The 23,237-nt window shown below is 45.2% G+C and overlaps 1 protein-coding gene across 1 annotated transcript in view; it reads right to left on the bottom strand.

The window, feature by feature from the left end:
- BLK (BLK proto-oncogene, Src family tyrosine kinase) overlaps positions 1–23,237 on the bottom strand; it is a 48,484-nt gene that overhangs the window by 9,577 nt on the left and 15,670 nt on the right. The window contains exons 2-6 of the mRNA XM_036315579.1: positions 9,086–9,194; positions 6,124–6,175; positions 4,094–4,187; positions 2,889–2,987; positions 1,686–1,789 (exon numbers count right to left, since the gene is read on the bottom strand). Of these exons, the coding sequence (XP_036171472.1) occupies positions 1,686–1,789; positions 2,889–2,987; positions 4,094–4,187; positions 6,124–6,175; positions 9,086–9,193 (457 nt within the window). The 5' untranslated portion in view covers position 9,194. The remainder of the gene's footprint in view (positions 1–1,685; positions 1,790–2,888; positions 2,988–4,093; positions 4,188–6,123; positions 6,176–9,085; positions 9,195–23,237) is intronic.

The raw sequence follows: 23,237 nt of genomic DNA on the forward strand, positions 1-23,237 counted from the left end.
ACTGCAGGCTGCAAACTGTCTCTCCCACCTTGCGCCTAGTAGGTGCAACTATGCCCCAGAATTTAAGGAATTGGAGAGTGGCTCTAATGAGTTCACACCACCGGGGCAAGACAAAGGGCTCCCTCCCCATTTCCTTGGCTGCACTCTGCGTGTACAAACTCACGATGAGCCCAGGAGACCTGCTCTCTTCCAGCCAGAACCGCTGCCCAAGTTCACGGCTTCGGTCCCTCACTTGCCCAGGCTCATCAAGGATCTGCTATTATCTTTTTGCAATTTGGTATTCTTCTTAAAGGAACCCCCAAGTCCTATCAGCTGCAGGTTCACAAAATCTGCACCCCCTGCTTCAAAGTCCAGACCCCCTGCCCTGCCTCTGGGCTGTGCTGGACACGCAGACTGGGCTCCCAGAGACGGAGATTTCTTAACCCCAAAAGCCCACCTGCTTTTGGACTAAGGGGTGCTCACATGCATACCGATAAACTGAGGCTAGAGACACTAAGGGACAACTGGAAGCCACAGGGAGCTAGGACTCTGTCCCCTTGCTTCTGAGTTTCTACCCTGTCTTACAGCCATTGTAGACAGATGTAGACAGAGGGATCTTGCGTTGGAGTTCTGAGGGCTTGTGTGTGTGCCTGAGTGTGCGCGCGCATGCATAGGTGTATGTGTGGGGGGTGACGATGCTTGGATTACCCTGCAGCCCAGCTGCATCTGGCCAGTGCCCATCTGGGACTAGCTTCCCACAGTGGGCAAGGAGGAGGTCCCCACCCTTAGAGAACCCCTCCCTCCTCCACACCGAGGTCGGGAGGAGGACACCGTAGCCACAGGCAATGAGAAAAACATCCCTTCCAGGGTGAAATGACATATCTGGGATTTGCTTCAGTATAATAGGTGTGGGTGGGGATACGCATGAAACAAGGTGGCTGAGTTGGGCGTTGGGCACAAGGGGTCCCATTATACCAGTCTCTCTACTGCTGTATGTGTTAAAATAGTCCACAAAAGGAGCAAAACACATAGGGTTCATTCTTGGACGCAGGTGCTCTGCCACTAAAACGGAATAGTGGCAATATCCACACCAGGTGGGCCAAACGTAGGTTTGCAGTTGTGAGTGCGTGAAACGGGCTTTATTCTTGCATTATTATTTATTAGTTATTTCCATATGAAAAACTGTAAACCTATGTTTTCCCCACCCTGTGTGTGTGGTGTGTGTGTGTGTGTGTGTGTGTATAATTAAATGCATCCATTGGTGCACTTCGGGAAATTCTGCACAGAGAAGTCTGCACAGAGCACCCCAACTCATCAATGCACCCTTTCTCCTCCAATCCAGCCCCGGCCCTTTGAGACGCATGAGGCTGAGGGCTCTCCCCTGAGCCTCACAGTGTGTGATAAGCAGCTCTCTGTGTCCAGCGTCTGCTGCTCTGGTGTTTCCACTCGCTGCAGATCTAAGGCCGTGAATGGAGCTGTGTGTGTGTGTGTGTGTGTGTGTGTGTGTGTGTGTGTGTGTAATTGAATGCCAAACCTCTGTCCATTCTCATCGTGCCAACCACAGGGAACCAAATCCAGCCTGAACTGGGAGCCTGGGGCCTGGGGGCTGCCAGGTTCTCCTGACTGGCATTGCCCTGGCAGCAGCCAGGCCTCAGGCGGGGGCCGCCCAGAGCACACAGGGAGGGAAGGGCTCTGCCCACGCTTACCTTTGTTGGTTTCGCTCTCTCTGATGAGAAAGGAGCCCACCTTGTTGACTGGAGCCAGAAGCTGCCTCTCGGCATCTTTCCGGCTAATTGATCTAAAGAACCACCTGGAAAAGGTCGAAGGCAGGCGAGCCTCAGAGAGTGGCCACGCTCCTCGGCTCATTCTTCTCCAAACCTCCCTCCTAAGCTGTGCCTCTGCCCCCAGGAAATAAAATTTGTGTCCCTGTTCCCAGGTCCACCCTGAGCCAGCGCTCCTCCCAGCTGGGTCCACGCATGCCCCTTGGTGTCGTGTTCCCCTTTCTTCCCACTCCTGGACTTACTGTTTTCTTGAAGTGAAACAAAACCATTATATGGGTGCCCTTTGTTAACTTCGCTCTGGGGAAAGGCGCCCAGCCGCCTACTCTCAGAGCACACTCTCCTTGCAGTCGGTCTCTGAAGTAGATTCTCAGAGTCTGATTCCCACCATGGCCCCCTGCGCAGGGACTGGTCAGCGTGGGAGTGCATGCTGTTCCCGGGCCGGGCCAGGGCCGGGAGTGCCAGACAAGGAACCCTCCCAAGGGCTACCTACCATCGCTGCACGAGGGACACCAGGTGGGGCCACTAACCCGGTTCCTACGCTTTGCTCCTGAGTTTGACACGAGGAGCCACGTGTTACTCATTTATAGCTTCCCCAGTCCCTGGACAGAGCCGGGCCCTGGGCCCTGTTGGCTCAATGCCCTCTGTGTGAGTGAATGAATGGCTGAGGCCCACAGCGGACCTTCCAGGGGGTTATAAGGATGTTGCTCCTTGATAATCCAATTCTGAATGAGCCACCACCCCGGGAGTCCCGCAGGCCCCAGCCCCGGGAGGCACTGGGGAGTGTGAGCTGATCCAGCGCCTCCTTGTTAGCTTGCAAGGCCGTGGGACAGGGGAACGTTTCTGTCCAGGTGAGCCAGGAAAGGTCGGTTCTCATATGGGGGAGTGAGGTGCTCACAGAGGAGCGACTCTCTCAGATCACGCAGCAATTGAAACATCGTCAAGCCTGTTCCAGGAGTTCCAGCTCCCTGACCCTTTCCTGCTCCAGGAGTTCCAGCTCCCTGACCCTTTCCTGCTCCCTCCTGCTGGGCTCACACTGGCTCACTTTTTAGCCACTGTCTGGCCACACCCTGCGTGGCAGAAGCAGGGGGCATGCCTCTGCTTTGAGGGGCCTTCTGTCTGTCCACCTACTTTTCCACTTCCAGGGTCTCTACTCGGGCCACAAAGTTGCTGGGCACATAGCCTTCTCTTCCCGTGATGAGAGACTTGGCCAGCCACCAGTCTCCAGACCTAAGGGAAGAAGGAAACACATAAATGAGAGAGTGGCTCAGACGGGTGCCTCTCTGCGGCAGCTCACAGCCCCCCAGGACTCGCAGGGAGGCAGAGGACCCACAGAGGCAGACAGCCTGGCAGGTGAGAGGGAGCTCACACAAGGGGCTCAGTGACATGGAACTACCTGGGCCATTTCAAACTCACGGTGCTCCTGGCCCAGGGAGAGGGGGGATGCACAGCCTCCAGGGGACATTTGGTCTAGACCAGTGTCCCTCGCGAGCCACATGTGGCTCTTTGGCCCCTTGAATGTGGCCACGAAGTTTCAATCGCACTGTACGTGCTCGCCCCGCGTGGTATTCTGTGGAAGAGCCACACTCAAGGGGCCGCAGTTTGCCGACCACTGGTCTAAACAGCCTGGCCAACCCACTAGGGCCCCTCTTGAGTAGCCTTCCTCTTGACTAATGGACGTCTTTAGAACGTAGAGAGCGAGTTGGGACTGGACAGGAAAGACAACACAGGAGGGCTGCTGGTGACAGGAGGAACGGGCGGCCCAGGGGTGGCCAAAAGGTCAGGGTTTGCATGCTGTTAGCTCAAGGTCATTGCAGAACGTCAAGAACAAAGCAGGCCCTCAGGACAATCAGATGTGTGAGAGCAGATTCTGGGGGAGTCTCTGAGAAGGAACAGTGGGAATAAACCACGGCCGATTTCATAAGTAGAATCCCGCACGCGATCTCATCTGGCGAGGGAGACAAATACTGACACCACTGACTCCAACACAACGCTGTGAGGAGCAACTAGGCGAACACTATGGGAGTCAGGAGGGCTGCACGAAGGAGGTGGCATTAGAGGTGGGCTTTGAAGGAAGAGTAGGATTTTGACAGCGGAGCAGGACACCCCCTCACCAGCAAGACTTTGGAAAGGCAGATGGAAGAAAGACAGTTGGGTCAAGTTAAAGAAGATGCTGGGTACCTGGGCCTGGGGCTGGGCAGTGGAGAGAATATTCTGGAGGCAGCTAAAGAGAGCATGGCGGGTGGAATAAGACAGATGGGAGGATGGGTGGGAGTCCTGCTCTGATAGGGAGCTGCAGAGACCTCTGACCACGAGACAGCATCCTGGAAACTTACTCTTTTAGGATCTGCAGCTTCTCCCCTTTCAGCATCTGCAGATCACGGTCATTCACTGCCACGTAGTCATACAGCGCCACCACGAAATGCTCTTCTAGGGGGAACAAGGAAGACATGGCCACCGCTCAGGCCTACGGCATAAGCCTGTGCTCTGAGCACCTTCTGGCTACTAAGAGGGTCAGGAAAAGGTAAGAATAGAGTGGAAGCCATGGTGAACCTTCTCACTCACTGATGCAGAAGACGTTTCTGTCTGGCAGACTGACCTCCTGAGCTTGCTGCTGGGAACAAGGGCATACTGCCCCTCTGAGCCCATCGTGACTTCCTTTCTGGACCCCACCTAGAGACCCTCAGGCCTAGATGGGGCTAGTCACTGTGTAAGGGACTGGATAGCCCAGTGTTTAGGGAGATCAGCTGCATGGACCTGATGCCCAAAGACCCAAGTCTGGAAACTAGTGTGGGCTGATCCCTTATCTCCTGGAGGCATGTGAGCTTCTCCTCTCTTCCCCATCCCCACCTGTCCCTTCCAGCCTCTGCTCCAAAGGGAGCAGTGGTCTTGGAACAGGGACCTGCAGCCATGCCAGGGTCCCATCATGGTGCTTCTGGCTGGCAGCCCCCTGCTTGCTGGTGGTCCCTAAGACAGAGGTGGAGAGAGGGCTCCGGAGCTTGCATGACATCTCTCAACTGATGAGGGCTTTTCTGCACAGCTGTGAGGAGCCAAGGCTCACCTGGAAAAGGTCTCCTGGAGACCACCTAGCTTCCCCGAGAGTGATGTCTCTAATGCTTGGCGTGACCTTGGGCTGGTCACCTTCCCATGCTGGGAAGAGGGGATTGGAGAAGATGACAAAGGCCCCTCTGGTTCTGAGATTCAAATTCCTGTACCAAAAGCAGTTAGTTTATTTCCTTCACCTAGACCAGTGGTTCTCAACCTTCTGGGCCTTTAAATACAGTTCCTCATGTTGTGACCCAACCATAAAATTATTTTCGTTGCTACTTCATCACTGTAATGTTGCTACTCTTATGAATCGTAATGTAAATATCTGATATGCAGGATGGTCTTAGGCGACCCCTGTGAAAGGGTCGTTCGACCGCCAAAGGGGTCGCGACCCACAGGTTGAGAACCGCTGACCTAGACTTTCTTCCTGGAAATTTGCCCCCTCTGGCAGGAAGTGGAGGATGGCCCTGAAGCTAATTAATTGTGATCCCCAACAGCACGAGAGACACCAGGTGAGGTCACTACCCCGGCTCCAACACCTTGCTCATGAGTCTGACAGACTCTGAGTTCTTGCAGAGAGGAGCCACGTCTTATACAGCTTCCCCAGTCCTTGGACACAGCCAGCTCTGGGTCCTGTTTGCTCAGTGCCTTCTGTGTGAGTGAGTGAGTGAATGAATGGCGTAGGCCCAGGCCGGCATTCTGCTCTCCCCTACGCCACTTCAGAGTGAGGCCACCATCCCCTGAGACCCTCCTGAGGTCTGAGCCCCTGACTCAGGAAGGCCGGAGTCACCTCTATAGTCCTGCCCACCAAAGTGCAAGTGGAGATGGGTGCGGGAGGGTGTAGTGAGTGGTTAGAAGGTCAGCAGGGGACTTTTGAAAGTGAGGAACAGGGTGGTAATTCAAACAGCAACAGACTGAGGGCTGGGAGGGAGGACTCAGAACCATGGTCCTCACCCTCTGAGGTTGGGAGTTAGCTCTTTGAAAGCCTGGGTTTCATGGTGCTGTTTGTATTCACTGTAACTCTTGTCTTTTTGTGCTCATCTGTAGTTTGTAAAGTCCTTTACAAATGCCCACCGAGGTACATTAAAGGAGCCGGTGCCTGGCTGCCGGAGAGGCCCCCAAGGGCAGGCGAGGCTGGGTCAGAGCTGGGCCACAGGCTCCTCCCTCAGCCTCCCCTAGCCGTCTCCCCTAAGACTCTAGGGGCCCACACACCTTCCTCTCCAGGAAGCTGTCCCGACTGAGCCCCTGTTCTAACTGCATAAATCTGGGGCCTGGGGAGGCCTGAGGAGCCTCAGCTTCCAAAGCAGCCCCTTCTTACCTTGATCCGGGTGTGTGTCGGGAGGTGCAGGAGCCAGGTGGTTAAACAGGACCTGGAGCAGAAACACATGCCCTCTGCATTAGTTCAAGGCCCGTGGCTGGGCAGGGCCTGCAGGGCGGTGGGTGAGGCTGCTGTGAGTGTGGGAGCTGCCCTGTTGGCACAGGAGTTTGCACAGGTACCAGTGCCATCTCGAATAAGCCCCGGATCACCTGTCATCTTTGCCTGGACCTTATATATACATTTAGAGGAGGGGTATGTAGGGATGCCCAACTCTGTAAGAGGCAGCTGTGGAATGGATGTGGTGGTCGGGGGGAGGGGGGGACACCCCATCACCTGGCTTAAAATCCTGCCTCTGCCATTAAATGATGAATTTTCTTAAGAAAAATTATTTTTAAAATGTATCTCTCTCATCATGGATGTTTCTATCTCTCCATCTCCCTTTTTCTCTGATATCAATAAAAATATATTTTTAAAATGTATTTCCTTAAAACTTAACTAATATAGTCCTACGTATATACCCTGTAGAGAAACTTTTGCATATGTGCACTAGGAAATATGTGCAACATTGCTCCCAACAGAAACACATAATAATAATAATAATTACATGACCAATGACCAAAGAATAGATAAATTGGGGCATATGCATGCAATCAATCCTACACAGCTGTGGCAGCTAAAGAGCTATAGCTACATGCATCATTGGATGATGCTCCCAATGAAAAACACAGATCTGAAACCCACATCTCAGAAGAATCCTTGCTGTTGGACTCATTTGATTTAAAGTTCACAACATGCAAAATTAAATTAAATAGTGTTCAGGAATATATGCATATAGGATGCTACAGAGGAAGCAAAGCTAAGGAGTAAGCACATCAGAATGGTGGGGCCTGGGGCGAGGGGACAGACTGGGGGACAGCAGAGGCCTTCTGTGTGATGGGTCACTTTCTAATTCTGAGGATGGGAGGGGCTGCACTAAGTGTTCATTTTATTCTCCTGCCTTCAACCTGTAATCAATAATCCTTTTTTTTTTTTTGGTATTTATTAAACACAAATTTGAAGCAGCAGTTTGCAAAATGGTATGTATAGTATTATGGTTCCACTAAAAATATAAGCACATAAATAACACACAAGAAAGGCGTCTGGGGTGAGGGCATGTGCTGGGGGGTTGGAACGGCTGGGGAGAGGTCAATGGGGGGAAAAGGAGACGTATGTAATACTCTAAACCAGTGATGGCGAACCTTTTGAGCTCGGTGTGTCAGCATTTTGAAAAACCCTAACTTAACTCTGGTGCCGTGTCACCTATAGAAATTTTTTGATATTTGCAACCATAGTAAAACAAAGACTTCTATTTTTGATATTTATTTTATATATTTAAATGCCATTTAACAAAGAAAAATCAACCAAAAAAATGAGTTCGTGTGTCATAGGTTCGCCATCACTGGTCTAAGCAATAAAGAATTAAAAAAAGAAAAGGGTCTGGAGGCAGGACCTGTGCAATGCTAACTCCGGGTATCATTGGCTAGTGGGATAATGAATACTTATAATTTTTTTTCATAATTGATATGTATTATGTGACTTTTTAAAAGTTAAAAATATTGCAGGCTCTACTACTTATTAGCATGTAACTCTGAAGAAGTTATTGAATCTAAGTCCTATTGAGTAATTTCTCAGTCGGATAAATCAAGAATTAATCGATGGCCCTTTGATCATTCATTTATTCAACAAACATTTCATTGTTACATGCCAAGCCCTGCACTAAGTTGGGACACTGATAAGATGCCTGGTTTATCTAAGAAATGGGAATAGTGGTCACCGCTCTTATTAGGTCACAGTTGGGATGAAGTGATGACTATTTGGATGTGCCTGGCGGGGGGTAGAGAGAGAGCAGGAAAGAGGAGTCCAGGCCTGACTTCCAATTGCCCCAAATCAAAAGGGGGTAGGTGGCCAGATGGGGGGGACACAGACAGTCATCTAAAAATGCATCTTTAGGAACCAGTAGCATGAAAGGGAGCTAACTACTTTGTGAACAAACCAGAACTTTGAGACAGGCTCCATGAACACTCGAGGGCCTGTCGGGGAGGTGAGTATAAGCACCCTCCCGTCTTAGGTTGCCTCGTCCCACGGGAGTGAGCTCTTTGGAATGCTGGCACACCAGGAAGGGGACAATGATCCAGGAGCTTCTGGATAGAGTTGAGAGCAGCAGATATTGCTAAATGCCCTGGACCAGTGATGGCGAACCTATGACACGCGTGTCAGAGGTGACACGCGAACTCATCTTTTTGGTTGATTTTTCTTTGTTAAATGGCATTTAAATATATAAAATAAATATCAAAAATATACATCTTTGTTTTACTATGGTTGCAATTATCAAAAGATTTCTATATGTGACACGGCACCAGAGTTAAGTTAGGGTTTTTCAAAATGCTGACACGCCGAGCTCAAAAGGTTTGCCATCACTGCCCTAGACTCTCCCCCACCACACCCTTTCCTCAGCTGACCTCTTTGATTTTCCTGTCTCTTCAAGGCTGCCCTTGCCCAATGAAAACTGGCTAAGAATTATTGGGGGCGAACCACGCACAGTTCTGTGCTAAAGGTAATACATTATAGCACTGCATACTTGTATCTACATGGCATATTGTTACATCCCCATCAGAAAGGCACTTTTATTCTACCCACTTTACAGGTGGGGAAACTGAGGCTAAAGGGAGTTAAGAAACCTGCTTCAAAGGTACAGCTAACAGGTTTAAATTCCAGCAATCTGGCGGTTAAATATTTTACAATCTGTAACAACAATATGAACTCAGGTGGCACTGGAGTTGGGGGCCTATTTGTGGGAGCCCTGGGTTATCAAGAGAGGGCACTGGGACTTGCTGGAGACTGGGAGCAGCCCCCAGGGAGCCTCACGTGCTCTGTGCTCTCCCTCCTCCCCCTCCCTCTCCAGCTGGGAGAAGCGATCACTCACCAGGGGTGGCAGTGGTGGGGGCTCTCTGCTGTGGGTGCTGACCTTCATAGGGCTCCATTGGCCCTTACTCTTCTCCTTGACCTGCTTTTTGCTGCTCACCACTCCCATCCTGTCGGAGAACACACAGCAGATTGGTGATGTGAGCAGGTCTTCAGAGCCTCCGAACGGAAGAGCTCCCCTAAACTCCTTCCCGGTGGCCAATTAGAGAGATGGGGTGGACGTGGGGGATGGTGAAGGTCAAAGTTCAGACATGAAGTTAGAATGGGGTTGGTGGGTTAAGCTTGCATCCATCTTTTTTCCCCAGAGCAGGGAGAAGTAGCCCAGAGAGGAGAAATGACTGGACTTGGGACACAGAGATTATAAACTCCTAGAGTGGACTCCACCCCTCATCCCACCTCCTCAGGGTAGGAGTCTTGGCATCTGGAAAGAGTCTGACCAATGTGTCCAGTGTCTAGGTCTTAGTTGTCATCTGCCACTGCCTGCATCACCCGGGAAAGTCACACTTCCTCTCGTGACCCGTTAGGGCGTGTCAGGTCCTTGCCAACTCAGATATTCGGGTCAGACTTCATAAATTTAGGGCACACAGATAGCACAGGCGTCTAAGGCCAATTGCAGCTTCTCCAGGAATATCGGGGAATCACAGGATGACAGATGTGGGAAACACCCTAGTCAGTGATAGCGAACCTATGACACGTGTGTCAGAGGTGACACGCGAACTCATTTTTTTGGTTGATTTTTCTTTGTTAAATGGCATTTAAATATATAAAACAAATATCAAAAATATACATATTTGTTTTACTATGGTTGCAAATATCAAAAAATTTCTATAGGTGACACGGCACCAGAGTTAAGTTAGGGTTTTTCAAAATGCTGACACGCCGAGCACAAAAGGTTCGCCATCACTGCCTAGATTCTGGCCACTCTCACCACCACCCTCATTCCAGGGGCTGCTGTTGAGGGAGGGCTTACTCTGGACCAGGAATGTCACAAGCCCTATCTCATATCCCACTTTCAACTCTCTAAATAAGTGTAAGCAGGTGTTAGTACCATCCCAGCACTATCCCAGCCAGGACTGTGGTTTGAGGCATTAAATAGCTGTTTCATGATCAAACAACTAATCAATACAGAGCAACTCTGAAGCCTGGCTGACCCCAGACCACCACACTCCTCCTCACACCTGGGTCCTCCCCAAGACCCGGACATCGATAGAGGAAGGGACCTTGAGTCCTGACCAGCCACGTGGTCTCTGGTAGACTCCTGATTGCCTTTGGTTGTCTGCACCATATTTCATAGGTCCTGAGATACACCTTCTTTATATTTCAGTATCTCTGAAAATGGAATATGTTTTACAATTGATGATGGCTCATATTATAATTAGCAGCATGTTTTTTTCTCTTTTGGTGATACATAAAATAACTGCTAGCCTTCTAAGTAATGGTGTCTTAGATTCAATGAAACATGGTAATGTGTTGCTGTTTTTCCGGAGAGTTAAAGATACTAGTACATGCCTCATAGTATTTCTCCTTAAACTCAACTTAAGAAAAGAAAAGACTATAATAATTTTGAATATAGAACAGAGAGCCACAAATAATCCACACTATTTTTGAGTGTGCTTTGCCTACAGAACATATAATACTGTACATTTGTAAAAAAAAAATAACACTTTCTGTATTTAAGTAGTTACTTTGTGTCAGTTCAGATCAACTTTAACATCAGACAAAATATGGTGCAAAGTTACAGGTCAACATTTTAGTTTTCAGAGATACTGGGGTATCAGAATTTTAGATAAGGGATCATGGGTTTATATTAGGAATAGCTACTAAATTTTATAAGGTGTCTACTTAGTGTCTATTAATATGACAGTCTTTTTAAAATTTGTTGATATAATGAATTATGTTGACACATTTTCTGTTATAAAAGCATCCTTGTATTTTTGGAGTAGAAGCTGTTGGTTACTGTACATTAGTGGTTTTGACATATGGATGGATAGGTTTTGTAAATATTTTATTTCAAATGAGAATCTCTGTTCCCAAGTGGGATTTGTCTATGAGGTGTTAGCCATTAGGATGATGCTGGCTTCATAACTTCATAACATATACCAAGGAGCCTTCTGTCTTTTTGCCTTTGGTTTTGAATAGTAAAAATAACTTGGGACTACCTGTTCTTTAAAGGCTAGATAGAACTTAGCCAATAAGTCATCTGTTTCTCGGGCCCCTTTAAATAGTAGGCCATTAAATACTTTTCAAATTTCTTCTTCAGAAATTTATCTTTCAGACACACACTGATTTTATCTGTTCCCATTTCTCCCCTCCTTGCACCATTTGGATGTCTTATGTGATTTATAGAAGATATTTGATTTCCTCCACATTTTCCAATTTGTTTCCAAAACTTCTACACAGCATTGTCTTATAATTATTTCAATCTGTTTTGTTTCGTGATTATGGCATCTTTCTTATTCCTAATATAAATGAATAAAATTATAGTTTTCAATTGGATAAAACTGTAATTTTTAAACCTAACTTTTAAAATGATGAAAAAGAAGACTAATCAAAACAGCATGAAATTGGAATAGGAATAGACAGATACTCAGCGGAGCAGAACAATGAGATGCAAACAGATTCCAGTCCATACGGGAACTGTAAACGGTGGCACTTTAATTCAGTGGAGAATTGAGGATTTACTTTAATAAATGGAATTGGGACAATGGCTATCTACCTAGAAAAGTACAATTGGACCCCTACCTTAAACCCCACAGTAAAAGATAAATTGCAGGTGTATTAAAGAAGAACATAAAAAGTAAAATTATTTGGAAGAAAATTTAGGAAGCATTTCATTGAACCAGAGTTTGGAGATAAGAATTGACAGAGATAGAAGAGGCAGAAGCTGAGAGGACAAAAAGAAGTCATAACAAAAAGATAAATTCACTAACATGAAAGGCATTACATGTTAAAGTAAACCATCATGAAGTCAGCAGATAAGCAATAGATTGGGGGAAAGGTTTGCAAAGCACACAGCGGATAAATGTATATTTACAGTATACACAGAGCTTATGAACATTGACAAAAAGTATGGGTCTAGCATACAACCCACTCAATAGAAAAAATAGACGATTATAAATAGGCAATTCACCCCACACAAAGCCAAATAGCTAAATAGACATGGAAAAAAATGTTAAAATTACTTACTGATGGGGAAAATGAAAATTAAGATAATAAAATATCAAATTACAGGAATAAACTGGGGAAAAATGCAAAGAATAATAATACCAATTGTTGATAGTAAAGCAAGGGATAATTGTGTTTGCCTACATTTCTGGTACAAAAGTATTTATTAAAATTGTTGTCATTTCATGTTCTTCCCACTCCATGAAACCTCCAGGAGGTCTGGGACCCTTGTTGAATTCTAATTGCTAAAACAGTGCTTGGCATTGTGTAAGAGCTTAATAAATATTTACTGAACAAATAAAATATGAAATATTACCGACCTTTTACAAGCAATCAGTCAAGTTCTATTAAAATTAAAAATTATACATACCCTTTGATTTATCTCCCACTTTATGAAACTCTCACAGACTAATAAAGCATCATTATATAGAAATATATGAAATATCAAAACGTTAATTTCAGTGGAAGTCGAAGCAGCAAAAACCAAAAACAAGCTTTGTAATTGATCACCATTTGGAGAATTGTGAATAAATCCACACTCTAAAAGTCTCTAAAATATTATACAACTATTTTTAAAAATGTGCTAGGTCTTTACCAGTGAGGCTAAGAGGATTTTTTACAACACGCCATTACATGAGAAAAGCAGGAGGCAAAGTACGTGACATTACGCCATATTTAGAAATTCTGAAGAGTGAGAAAAACAGGCATGCGTGTGTGTCTTTATGTTATGTGAGGAGAGGTTTGGGAGGGGCACACCAAGTTGTTTACTTTGGTTACTGGGGGGGCGGGGGGCACGGTAGACATAGAAAAGGGAGGTGAGAGGCTCCTCCATCAAATAAATAGGAAGTTAAAATAACTGTGTGGGTGGGTGGCATTAATGCAAAGCAGTGCCCCAAAAAGATATTTCCTAAGATGTGAATATTGTTTATCTCAGGACTTCATGTGACTCTTCATGATAGGACTTCTTGTGACTTTTATCTTCTTTTTTGTGTGATTTTTATATATTCCTTGAATTCTTTAATAGTAAGCATCTATTGTCGGTACAAGCAGAAACATAAAATAGAATGTGAAGGATCTGCCCAGCAACAGTGGGGCACAAGGCCTGGAGTCAGGGCCACCCCACCGAGCGGCCAGCCAGGGCAGCCTGAGCCACAGGCCTTTGCTGACCTCTCCCAGCATCTGGACTCAATGATGGGTGAGCAGGCAGCAGCTTCTAAAATTTTTCCGACTTGGACTCCTGCTTCTGTGCCTGCTCAAATGACCAGCCCTCTTCGGTCAGCGATATCGCTGCCGATTTTCAACTTCCCGTGCAAACATCTATGTCCACTTAAACAACATCATTGAACATTTAAATAACTTAACAGAGAGTGAAATGCCTAAAATGAAATCACTCACTGCTGACAATTCTTTGCCTTTCGACTCCCTAGCAGTGTATATACACGTGATTTTCCATGGGTTTTATAAATACATGGGTTCTCTGCGGGTCCCTCCTCCCCAGGGGTTCTGGCTAGAGTTACTCAGGAGGCCAGGCGACAGCTAGAGCTGGCTCTGGTGTGTGGGCTGCCGGCCTACGGTGATATTTTAGCCGTTTCAGGCTGGGGGAGGCAGGAAATAAACAAGTCCACGCACAAGCCGAGAGCAACACATGCTGGTCCTGGTGGCTTTGCTGACTGCAGGTGGCTTTGCTGGACTGAAGACACTGGCCTCCTTTTCAGGGGTGAAGGATGGATGGGAGAGGCTGTGAGTTTGTGTATGTCTGTGTGTGCGAGAGTGCACACACATGCACACTCGGTGTATGTGCACAGCAGAGCAAGTATGTGCATGGACCTATGTGTGTACTTGTGTGTGGATGGGAAGGTGGAGAGGGAACTTCTGCTTGTTTCTGCTGCTTGGATTAGACCCCTGTACAGACTTTGACCAGAGCAGGGAGGTCCATATTGGCCTCAGGGAAGATGCTTGAAACCCGAAGCACAGCCTCAGCCTGACTAAAGCTAGAGAAACTAGAAACCCTTTATTTACAGTTGCCTAGCACTTCACAGGTTAAAGAGCACTTGACATATATTTGACAGTCACGGTAGCATTGGTAGGTTAATTATCCTTAGGTTATAGCTGAAGACAGAGGGGGAGGTGGCTTGCGAAGCCCCCGCTGAAGGTGGCAGAGCCAGGAGCTGGAGGATGCTGTCTGCCCGGAGCTCGCTGCCCAACGCAGGTACATGGGTGGCCTGGCCTGGGGCTCCATCCCTCATGGCTCACAGTTTAGTTCAGATCCTCTTTTCTCTCTTCTATGGGGCTGCCCCTGCCCTCAAAGTCCTCCCCTCCAGGGGAAACCGCTGGTGGAGCTGCTGGGGCAAGGAGATCTGAGGGCCAGTGCCACACTGAAATTCAGGCAAAGTCTCAGAAAGCCTCCTCCCTCCTCCCTGGTCCAGAGGTGGGTGAGTGGGTGCTCGAAGGAACCTGGACTCAAAGCAAGCTATGAATTGGCTGTGTGAACTTTGGCAAATGACTGAATCTGAGTCGGTCTCCTTACCTATAAGATGGGAGTCTGTTCATCATTTCATCCACAAAAACCTTCCTGAAGAAAGCATACTCAAAGGGGAATGCTGAAAACAGCACACAATGGACTTTCCTCTTTTGGGGGGAGGGTCAGCTCTGTTTCCGCAGAATTGGACCATGTTATGAAATTCTCAATTGCATCTTCCCTGACAGGCAAAGCTTCACAATCTATTGTCAGCCTTCCACAGACGTCTTTTAATTATGCACTTACCCATGATTATGGGCGTAATTCCAATGACTATCTGACTATTTGTGTAAAGCTAGGGGAAAATGAACCAAAATATTAAAACAATTGTGCAAACATGACTACCCAGACGAAAATGGTTGTCCTGCCAAGGCTGAGCGGTTGGCAGCCAGTGGTAGTCCCTGGTGATGGTCGGGAATGTTCCTTCACCAGCTGATGTGCTCAAGTACCAATTCAACACATGAAAAATGTTTTTGTGATATTGACACATGATGAGCATATACGTAGGCTTTTATGGAGGTCAAGGACCAACAGCCTATAATACATCATTCACATGGTTGTCATGGGAACCAAACAAGATGAGGGTGGGAAAGAACCAGGGCATAGAAAGCACTGAGTAGCTACCAACTAGAGCAGCGGTTCTCAACCTGTGGTTCGCGAGCCCTTGGGGGTCGAACGACCCTTTCACAGGGGTCGCCTAAGACCATCGGAAAACACATATATAATTACATATTGTTTCTGTGATTAATCACTATGCTTTAATTATGTTTAATTTGTAATAATGAAAATACATCCTGCATATCAGATATTTACATTATGATTTATAACAGTAGCAAATTACAGTTATGAAGTAGCAAAGAAAATAATTTTATGGTTGGGTCACAACCTGTGGAACTGTATTAAAGGGTCGCGGCATTAGGAAGGTTGAGAACCACTGAACTAGAGGATGACCATAGGAACTTGGGTGACACTGTCCCGCTCCAGAGCATCCTGACGTTCCAAGACGGCCCCGGGATTCATGGAGATTTCCTACCTTTCCTCTGGGGTGATCTACAATCCAATCCATAATCGCATTTCCCCAGGTGTCTCAAAAAATGGCTTCTTGCTGTTGGTTTGTTCTAGTTAGGATTCCAACAAGCTTCATGCATGACATCTGTTATGTCTTTATGTCTCTTTTACTAGAGTTGCCTCTTCCCCTCACTCTGGTTTGTTTCATGGCATCGGTTTGTAAAAACCAGGTTAGAGGGCCTATCGAGTGTTCTGCATTCTGGATATTGCTTCCTTGTGATAGCTTATAACGGTTCCTCTATCTCCCTATTCCTTGCACATACAATTAACTCCATAGACTTCATTTGCTTCAGGTTCATATTTTTTCTTGTAGAGATGTCTTATGGGGGTGACATGTGCTCCATGTCATACACTATCAGGCTGTTTCACATGCTATCAGGCAGTGACCACACTGTCTGGCTGTATCATTTCAGTGATGCTAAGAGAGATCTGAGTTCAGGTGATGCTGGTTTGATCCCACCATTGAAAAACTTCTCATCAACATTTCAGCTAATGGTTCCACCAGGGGTTACTAAATACTGACGCCCTAATTCCACCATTCCTTCCACATGTGTTAGCTGAAAGTTGCTAGAGTAAAAGATGAGAAAGAGAGAACAACCAGAAACATGTGCCTCAGGGTCAGGTAATATTTGGATATAGAGAAATAATGCTTTCCCAAAGACATGGAATCAGAAAACTTGTTCAGAAAACAGAATTTTTCTATTGGCTGGATTGGTGAATTTATAATAGAGTTATTCAAACAACCACAGTTAACAGCTTGTGTAATACTTTTAAAATACCAGTAGAATATTTGCTTTGTACTAGCATAGGACCCGATGGAGTTGTAACTCCTGGCTGAGTAGGTACAGGCTTCTGTGCACCTGTGGTCCCTGGAAAGGGGCAAGTGAACAGAATGACTTGTGTGCTTTGGTCCACGTGGCTGCCAACTTAGGTGCAGTGAGAAGACATACATGTGACTATTTCAATTTTGTCAAGAGAAAATGTTTCTGCCATTGAAATTCACTCCCCACAGTGGTAAAGTTGGTAGAAAAGATTTTTTTTAAAAAAATTATTATTGATTTCAGAGAGGAGGGGAGAGAGAGATAGAAACATCAATGATGAGAGAGAATCATCCATTGGCTGCCTCCTGCACGCTCCCTAACGGGGATTGAGCCCACAACCCTGGCATGTGCTCTGACTGGGAATGGAACCATGACCTCCTGGTTCACAGGTTGACACTCAACCACTGAGCCATACTGGCTGGGCAAAAAGATTTTTTAGGTGGTAAAAAGTTTGAGGATGTAGCGCAGAACTTCAGGAAGGAAGACAGTATTTTTGTGAAGCTGTGTTCAGTAAAACACAGACACATGTTAATGAGTCACCTGCATTTGGTTCTGCTGACATGGAGAAGCTTGAAATTTGTTCGGCTATCGTGTGGGAAAATTGCACTGTATTGATATTTAAATTCTTGTGATAATTACTAGCCTCCAAATAAAATATTCCTTCAATTGGAGACATGTAAATTATGTTTTCTAAAACCCCACAATAGTGATAATTAAAACATACTGCTGATATGCCAAGTTGTAATTACCACTACTGCTGTATTTTATATCGATGGGACTGTGGACTTCAATCTGCTTTGCAGTTTCTGAAATTTTCTTGCAATTTTTTTTCATTAAAAAAATTAAATAATAAGTTCACTGCTTCCTAAATGGACTCAATTCTCAATTCACTCCTTAGCACCACTGTTCTCAAAGCTCTCAGTTTGCGTTATAACCAACCGGGAGTTTGCAGACTCCTGAGGCCCAGCCTAGGCAGGTCCAGGGCGTGGCCCCAGAATCTGCATTTTTTTTTTTACAAGTGCCTCCGACAGATGCTGATGTAGAGAGCTCACCAACCCCACTTTACAAAGACCCTTTCTTTTATTTGGCTGCGCTTCGGAAATATGACTTGTGAACAAGGATTGAAAGACAGTCCTGCCAACCTTGGGCACTTCTTCATGTGAGTCCCTTATAAATAATGTGTGTCGTTTTCCTGCCAGGGATCCTCTCGCCTTTAAAGGGAATGAATTATTTTTCTCTCCTCCACACAAACATTCCTTTACGCTTTAATATATTTCTGCATTGTTTTTGACATGGGAAATAACGTCCCTTTCTGTAATAACAATGACAGCGTCTCTCTGATACCTGCCGGTTCACAAAGTATTTTCACACAAAGCATCTTAAGAGCCTCCAAAGGACCCTATCAGCTAAATAAAATCCTCATCGTCATCCTCAGGTCGGAGACTGTAGACAGAGGTGACAAAATGGAAGAGCGGAGCAGGGACGTAAGTCAGGTCTCTCACTCAGAGCCTTGCTCTCTCCCCCTAAGGCTCACAGGGATCCTCCCAGACACACATCCGCTCTGACCTGAATTTCTCTTAAAAGGCACCACCTCCATCATTCCACCCTTTGGAGCTGCCTCTCCAACGGTTGCTAAGCAGAACCCAGAGAAGGGATTTGTGACCAGAGGGGAAGACCTCTACCAGGTTTCAGGTGCCAGGGAACCACGTGGACTGGAAAAGCTGGCTCTAATTTATGTTTTCGAACATGAATTGGAAAAGGTTAAAGACAGAAAAAGAAAGGATAAAAAGGTCTCAGGCCCCTGACATTTTTTTTGTTAATTGTGATTATTGAGCGGGTCTAGAGCAGCGGTTCTCAACCTGTGGGTCGCGACCCCTTTGGGGGTCGAGCGACCCTTTCACAGGGGTCGCCTCAGACCATCGGAAAACACATATATAATTACATATTGTTTTGTGATTAATCACTATGCTTTAATTATGTTCAATTTGTAACAATGAAAATACATCCTGCATATCAGATATTTACATGATGATTCATAACAGTAGCAAAATTACAGTTACGAAGTAGCGACAAAAATAATTTTATGGTTGGGGGTCACCACAACATGAGGAACTGTATTAAAGGGTCACGGCATTAAGAAGGTTGAGAACCACTGATCTAGAGACACGTTTGTCCTGCTAGAGACAGAGAGAATGGGGAGGAATATGTGTTGCGTGTAGAGTGTGTATCTAGCCCCAACAGCAGACATATTCCTCCCCATTTTACAGATGAAGAAATTGAGGCTCAGTGAGGTTTAAGGGCTTGCCTGATATTTGAAAATCAATTCTATCTGACTGTGAAGTGTGGCTGATTCTACCCTTTCCCAAAGTATGTGAGGTAGCAAAAAAGAAAACACTTGTGATATCTGTGAAAAATGTGAAACTGATCAGAAAATTAGGGAGGATTTTAGAACAGAATGAGGGTGATTGAGTTTATGATATAAAATAATATAGTTAAATCTTTATGTATTTAGGCCACACTTGGAGAACTCAGCCTTCTCTTATGAATCACGTTAAATATCCTCTTCATGCATGCAATTTGCTTTTGTTGCAGGAAATTCAAAAAGTAGAGAGGGAGATAAAAATTACCAGCAATACCACCATCCAGATAACCATGGTTAACAGTCTGGTATGTAACTTTCCATTGCCATTAAAAAGGAAAAAAAAAGCAAAACTGGGATCATTATCTACATCCTGTTTTGTGACCTGCTTTAGAAGAGAGTATCATGATCATCTTCGCCTGTCGCCTGTTTTGCCTGTAGCATTGATTGTAAGGCTGCGAGGCACATTATCAGAAGGTTGTATCAAACTTATTTTACCCATTGCTTTTGTAAGACACCTAAGTCGTTTCCATTTTTTTCTTTTTAGTATCAAATATAATGTGGCAAAAATATCCTTTGCTGCTCTGGCTAGGTGACCCAGTTGGTTGGAGTGTTGTCCTGTCCACTGAAAAGGCTGAGGGTTCAATTCCCAGGAGGGCACATACCTAGGTTGTGGGTTTGATCCCCATTCAGGGTGCCCTGCAGGAGGCAACCAATCAATGTTTCTCTCTCACATCAATGTTTCTCTCTCTCTTTCTCTCTCTCTAAAATCAGTGAAAAGCATATCTTCTGATGAGGATTTTTTTTAAAAAAAAGTCCTTTGCTCCTGTGTTTTATCCTTCTTCACATCCCCCATTAATCCTGGATGGGTTTAAAAATCCTAGAAGTGCAATTGCTGGCCCGAGAGCACATCACGTTTAAGTCTTCTGGCATATTTTGTAAATTGTCCTCTAGGAATTTCACACAGCATGCATGAGTATACAAAGTTGGAAGCAATATTATTAACTACGTGCCGTTGCAAAGACTTGACATTAATTTATTTAACTACCATTGGTCAAATAAGTTATTTTCAACTTTTGACTAGTCTAAAGAAACCTGTAAGAAACATCCTTATAAAATCTATATTTAGTTGTTGTTTCAATATTTTTAAAGCTATTTCTCTATAAGTGGAATGACTAAGTCGAAGAAGATGCACATTTTTAAGGATCTTCATCTGTGATGCTAAACTGGTTTCCACAAAAGTAATCCTGATTTACACTCTCACAGTGATGGAAGGCCCATCTCCCTGGTCCTTCTTCAATGGCTTTTATCAAGTTTTAAAGAAATCTCTGCCAATCTGTTAAATGAAAGGTGATAAACAACATAGCTTTAATTTCATTTGCTATTAATATTTATTATGTATTTATCAACTACTTGTGTTACTCATGATCATTTGGTTGTCCATGTCATCTGCTCATTTTTACATTGAAGTGTTTATCATTATCTTAATGACATATAGGGCCTCTCTATAGGATTTATGTATTTAATTTATACATTGGTATGTCATATATATTATAAATACTTTTTATCAATTTATCTTTTGTTCATGGTATTTATTTCTCACAAAGGTTATCATTGCTATCTAGCCAATTTATTCACCTCTGTTACAATCTTTGCCTTTGATGTCCACACTTAGAAATTTCTTCCCCACCCTAAGTTTATAGAAATATTAAACTAGTTTAAGTTTTCTTACTGTTAATAATGAATATCTTATCTATATAAAAGCACATAGACTAATGTAATAACACTAATATCAAACAGATACTAGCGTTTTGTCACACTTATTTTTATCTATTTTTTCTTCCTCCCTTGTTATGTCACAGATATAGCTAAAGCTTGAGCATTATTTCCCCTTCTCTTTGTCTCCAAAAGTAATCTTGAAGTTAGTGGGTGTTATTACCATGTATGATTTTGTGCATTTATGACATATGTATAAGCAACCACAAGTGACATATACTGTTGTTTTGTAAATTTTGCAAAAATGACTTCATAAAGCAAGTTTTTGCAATTTGCTTTTCTTTTTTACTTAAAATTGTGTTTTTCAGATTTGTTCACTTTGCTACATAGATCCCTAGTTCTTCTAGTTTTTGTTTGATCCTATTCCATTAAGCAAATATGCCTCATTTTATTTAGCCATTTATTCATCTGCAGTTTTGTGTATGACAACTTATTTTTTAATAAAACTCAAAACTTTGTATGAGAATATGTGCTCATTATAAAAAAATAATTTAAATACAGGGAGTTATAAAGAAGAAACATTTTCATAATCCCAATACTCAGAGGGAATCTTTGTTAATATTTTGGTTTATTTCTTCTTAGTCTTTTTTTGAAGGGTGGGGAGACACAAACATTTAAAAAATTTTACAAAGCTGAAATCAGTATGGAGTATGGTTTCGTCTTTAAAATGGATTAAAATCCTGACTTTATAATTTATAAACTACGTCACATTTGTCGATTTCCTCAATCTCTTGAAGTCTCATTTTCCCAGCCAGTAACATACTAATAACTGCCTCACAGGGTTGTTGAGAGAATTAGGAAGAATAAGCAAAGTCCTTGGCATGGTCCCTGGCACAAATAGCGTCTAAATGCATATCATTCGCTATTACTGCCGTGCATACACTTCTGTGTTCTTCTTATCATTTAATACTACATTGTAGGCCTTTGATATCATTCAAACTTATAAAAACACATTACAATTTTTATACTAACACACACACACACACACACACACACACACACACACACACACACAGCTTTATCTAATATTTCTGTATAAATTGCCGCCTACATTTACAATTTCTCCCCTTTGTTTAGGCTCTCAGAAGGAAAATCGCTTTGGCCCAATACCATGGAACTGTTTCAGGATCCATGATCCTAACTGTCAAGTTGCTTTCCCGAAAGGCTGTGGCAGCGTGGCCGCCAGCAGCTGTGTGTGAGCCCCACCCGATAGCAGCATAGCCCTCAGGCCCCCAGGCTGGGCCAGACAGGCTCGTCCTCCCCTTGAGGAGCTCCGTCTCTCCCCAAGGGATACCTTTGAGCATAGACCTGGGCCAGGCTGTGGCGTGGGTCCTGGGCAGATGGTGGGAACCAGACAGACCAGGTTCCGACTCTGGAACCCAAACCTAGTTAACAAAGCAGCAAGTGAAGGAGAGGCCAGAAAACAAATAAGCAACGTAAATGCCCAATTCTTTCCAAAAGAGGTCAGTGCTATGAAGGAAGTAGAGGAAGGTGTGAGAGAATGGCCGCGGAGGCACTGGGTTATTCAGGGAGGAAAGGCCTCTCCCAGGAGGTGAGGGTTTTAACTGGGGTCTGATGACCAGCAGGCAAAGCTCTGGAAGAGCAGCGGGAACAGCACGGGGGAAGGCCCTATGGAGGGCAGGGCATGCACTTGGCACATTTTAGGAGCAGGAGGGGCCATCAGGGTGCTGGGAGCAGAGGGGCAGGGGGCGGGAGGAGGTGAGGACAAAGAAAAAGGACAGGAAAAGAAGCTGGGCTTTCTTTCAAAATGCCACGTTAAACCATCGGATGGTTTTAGGCAGGGCCGACTTACCTTTAAAAGATCACTGAGGCTGCATGTGGAGAAGACTGTGGGGTATGCGCCCAGAAGCAGGGTCACTGGGCTGGAGACCACTGCTGGAGGCGGGTGAGAGAGAGTGTGTCAGGGGAAATGGGGGCAGTGGGTGGAAATGGTGAGGTGTCAGTGACAAGGGGATGATGACCTTCAACTGTGAGGGGCTGTCTGTGCAGGGGAAAGAGGTGCCCCTCAGTCCTAAAGAATGTAACCCGGCCAGTGTGGCTCAGTGATTGAGCATTGACCTATGAACCAGGAGGTCATGGTTCGATTCCCAGGCAGGGCACATGCCTGGGTTGTGGGCTCGATCCCAGGGTGTGTGTGGTGGGGGTGGGGGGTGGGGGGAGGCAGGCACCGGGGCAGGGGAAGCAAGAGGCAGCCGATCAATAATTCTCTTTCATCATTGATGTGTCTATCTCTCTCTCTCTCTCCCTTCTTCTCTGAAATCAATAAAAATCTAAATATTTTAAAAAGAGTGTAACCTTATGCTATACCCCACCCTTGCTGTGGGATGTCTGCGTTCAGAACTAGAACCCAGTGTCCTGCAGGGATTGGTTAGGTCAGGTTTTAAAAATTGAGTGTGCTGGATAAACATACAGGGAAGTGTGGGTT

This window comes from Myotis myotis, unplaced genomic scaffold (genome assembly GCF_014108235.1).
Source record: "Myotis myotis isolate mMyoMyo1 unplaced genomic scaffold, mMyoMyo1.p scaffold_m19_p_6, whole genome shotgun sequence".
Taxonomy (NCBI): domain Eukaryota; kingdom Metazoa; phylum Chordata; class Mammalia; order Chiroptera; family Vespertilionidae; genus Myotis; species Myotis myotis.